The 2,776-nt window shown below is 41.1% G+C and overlaps 1 protein-coding gene and 1 long non-coding RNA gene across 2 annotated transcripts in view; both read right to left on the bottom strand.

Moving 5' to 3' along the window:
- Positions 1 to 2,776, bottom strand: part of LRIG2 (leucine rich repeats and immunoglobulin like domains 2) — a 31,860-nt gene that overhangs the window by 23,239 nt on the left and 5,845 nt on the right. Inside the window, exons 8-9 of the mRNA XM_019514090.1 lie at positions 1,557 to 1,637; positions 30 to 101 (exon numbers count right to left, since the gene is read on the bottom strand). Coding sequence (XP_019369635.1) covers positions 30 to 101; positions 1,557 to 1,637 — 153 coding nt within the window. The remainder of the gene's footprint in view (positions 1 to 29; positions 102 to 1,556; positions 1,638 to 2,776) is intronic.
- Positions 1,773 to 2,776, bottom strand: part of LOC109295315 — a 2,824-nt gene continuing 1,820 nt past the window's right edge. Inside the window, exon 2 of the long non-coding RNA XR_002096723.1 lies at positions 1,773 to 2,739. This is a non-coding gene — a long non-coding RNA (uncharacterized LOC109295315). The remainder of the gene's footprint in view (positions 2,740 to 2,776) is intronic.

Raw genomic sequence — 2,776 nt, 5'->3', positions numbered from 1 at the left:
CTGCAAGAACTGCAAGGCAAAATACTTACAGATGTTCAAGTGCTTCCAGGCCAGAGAATGCTTTCTTTATGATGGACTTAATCTGGTTTCCTTGTAGGATTCTGAAAGAAAACCCCCACAGAAAGAGAACCTGAAAGTCAATATTAGTTCAAGAATACAAGTTCCTTGTAATGTCCGATAGTCCAATAGAATAGGAAACTCGCAGTCATACACAGCACCTTATTAATTGGCAAATTGAGGCCCAAGTGTTTGTGTAAGAATTTGACAGGCTAAGTACTACAGCTCCATAGAACAGCATTGCCCACTGTACGTACCTACCGGAAGGTCTTTCCTGACCTGGATAGCAACCGCCTTCCCCCAAAAGATTTTAAAGTGAAATCTAATATTCTGACAAGACTGATGAAAGTTAATCAATGGCCACTACCAAACTCAAGTTCCACCCATGGCACAAGAAAAAGGAGAATTCCAGGAAGTTCTATGGCTGCAGAGGCAGAAGCTCTTAGCCTACACAAACTACCGCAACCATGCAAGCTTTCAGGCTATTACATATATTAGACATCAGAACTAAGTTGTTTCTTTCTGGGAGACTAAAATGCCATGGACCTTTAGTTCTCTCCATGCGAACAGCTGAACCACTGGCTGGCAATCTCTCTCGGCAAAGCTTTCAGTAAAATGCTACTGAGAGCAGTTTTAGACATCAATATAGCCAACGGAGCAATTTTAGAAAGCACAACAGACTTCAGGTCTCAAGCCTCTTTTCTGAAACGGTACTGGAAATGGTTTTGTTCTACATTTGCAGGCACTTCCCACATGTTTGACAGAAGCTCAGGGGAGATCTACTTCTAAATAGAACTGGTAAACAAGCAGCTGATTTCCTAGCCTGGTCCAAGGACCTGGGCATACACTAGCGCCAACTACCCACACAGTGGTCATGCATACACCCATACAGCTTATCAGTGTTGGGAGCAGATAAATCAAAAAGCCCTCCCAGAGTAGAAACTACCAAAACAAGCACTAATGCAGCATCTCATCACTAGATGCTGGAAGCCAAGGACGGTATGACAAGGGATAGATCACTTCAGGTATATCCTGTTCAGATGCTTTCCTTCTAAAAGAGCCACTCCTGCCACTGCCAGAGGATACTGGGTTAGATGGACTACTGGTGTGACATAATTTGGCACTTCTGACATCTTAAGACAGCAAAAAATCTGCTAAGAGCCCATCTACCTTGAGGAAGTGGCTATCCCAGGACAAAAATTAACAGTTTACACCTGCATAACTTACGGCACTATAGCTCCAACCTTAGGTTTCTTCTAGAGTTATTCTGTATTGGATTCTATGAACTGCATTGCGCATCCTGGCTGTACGTGACCTGCTGCCTGCACTGAGTAACGTCTAGCACACAGAGGGACAACTATATATAAGCATCGTTGATTGGAAAGACTTTTTGTCTTGTTCCGCGTTTGAACTCAAACTAGTTGCCAGTTAATACTTCTGGCTTTTTTTATTCTGAATGCTTTGACATAACAGTCATTTCTATGGCTTATAATACGTACAATTTACTGAGCTTGTTGAGACCTGCAAAGGCTTCACTGGCATCTTCTATGGCCCATGAGATCTCATTGTTCCGCATATCGCTACAAAAATAGAAAAGTCTTGTTTACACACTTGGACAAATTATATCACTCACTAGTTGTTAGTAACCATGATAAAAAGAGTATTTTTGTATAAATAGTACTGGGCTTTTGTGCACTGCTTTCCAAAGGATTTTCTACTGCTTCACAAACATTAAGCCTCGACATGACGAACAGGAAAACGACAGCTACAAGACAGGAAGAAAAACCTGTCCACGGCCAATGTCACTGGCAGAGCCACAAACCAAACCCAGAAGCTCCAAGGTGCAGTTCTTTGAACCAATATTTAGGAAAGCATGACTGACAATCTGGCTAATGCTCATGTGAGATGAGTCCTTTACCAGAAACAGGGAGCAACTCCTGAAGTGAGTTGGCTTGTTTAAGTCAATTAAGCAATATGCTAGTCATGTTCACCTTACTGAGTGACAGGTTTGTAATAACATTAGCATACTGAAAGATTACATATAGATTGTAGCACAGAGCTGCCAGCCAAGATGGACCATATTTCCAGAGTGAAGTGCGAGCATTCTGCTCACAAATCTTGTTACCAGCTAATCAGATTTCTGTCTGACCCTTGAACAACATTTGTGTCCCTACTTGAGCAGAAGAATAAATGATAAAAGCAATATGGTGTCTGTGGTATGGACCAGGATTAGATGCTTCAGCTGGGGAGGGAGGGAAGGATAATAGTTGCAGTAATATTTCCTTATCGCCTGAATGTCAAGGATTCAATCAAGGATTTTTCCTTCAAGCTACAATTTTCATCTGCCTTTCAATACTTTAGTACAATCAAGGTATCTGTAGATATGCCAGTGTATGATGTGGGAGATGTTAATGTAAAGCAATCAATATTTTTAAATGCAGTCATATATGAGCCTGAGCCCATATGCAACTGTCATAAAAGAACGTACAAAAATTAAGGACAGCAATAGTTAAATCCACCGTTTTATATAAAAAATTGTTTTCTGGTGGTAATTTTTGGTTAGGTCAATTACCACAGAGGAATACACCAGAAGACACCAACTCGGGCATTTCCCCTGTGGCAGTCACTGCTATTTATTTTAATTTTTGCTATTTTGTAACCTAAACTGTTTGCATTAGCAACCTACAGCAGCATCTTCCACAATACAGATCTGTCTGTT

This window comes from Gavialis gangeticus, unplaced genomic scaffold, assembly GCF_001723915.1.
Source record: "Gavialis gangeticus isolate Ggan-Ray unplaced genomic scaffold, GavGan_comp1, whole genome shotgun sequence".
Taxonomy (NCBI): Eukaryota; Metazoa; Chordata; order Crocodylia; family Gavialidae; genus Gavialis; species Gavialis gangeticus.
Note: the sequence above shows the minus strand (reverse complement) of the source record. Positions and strands in the feature narration are given on the sequence as shown.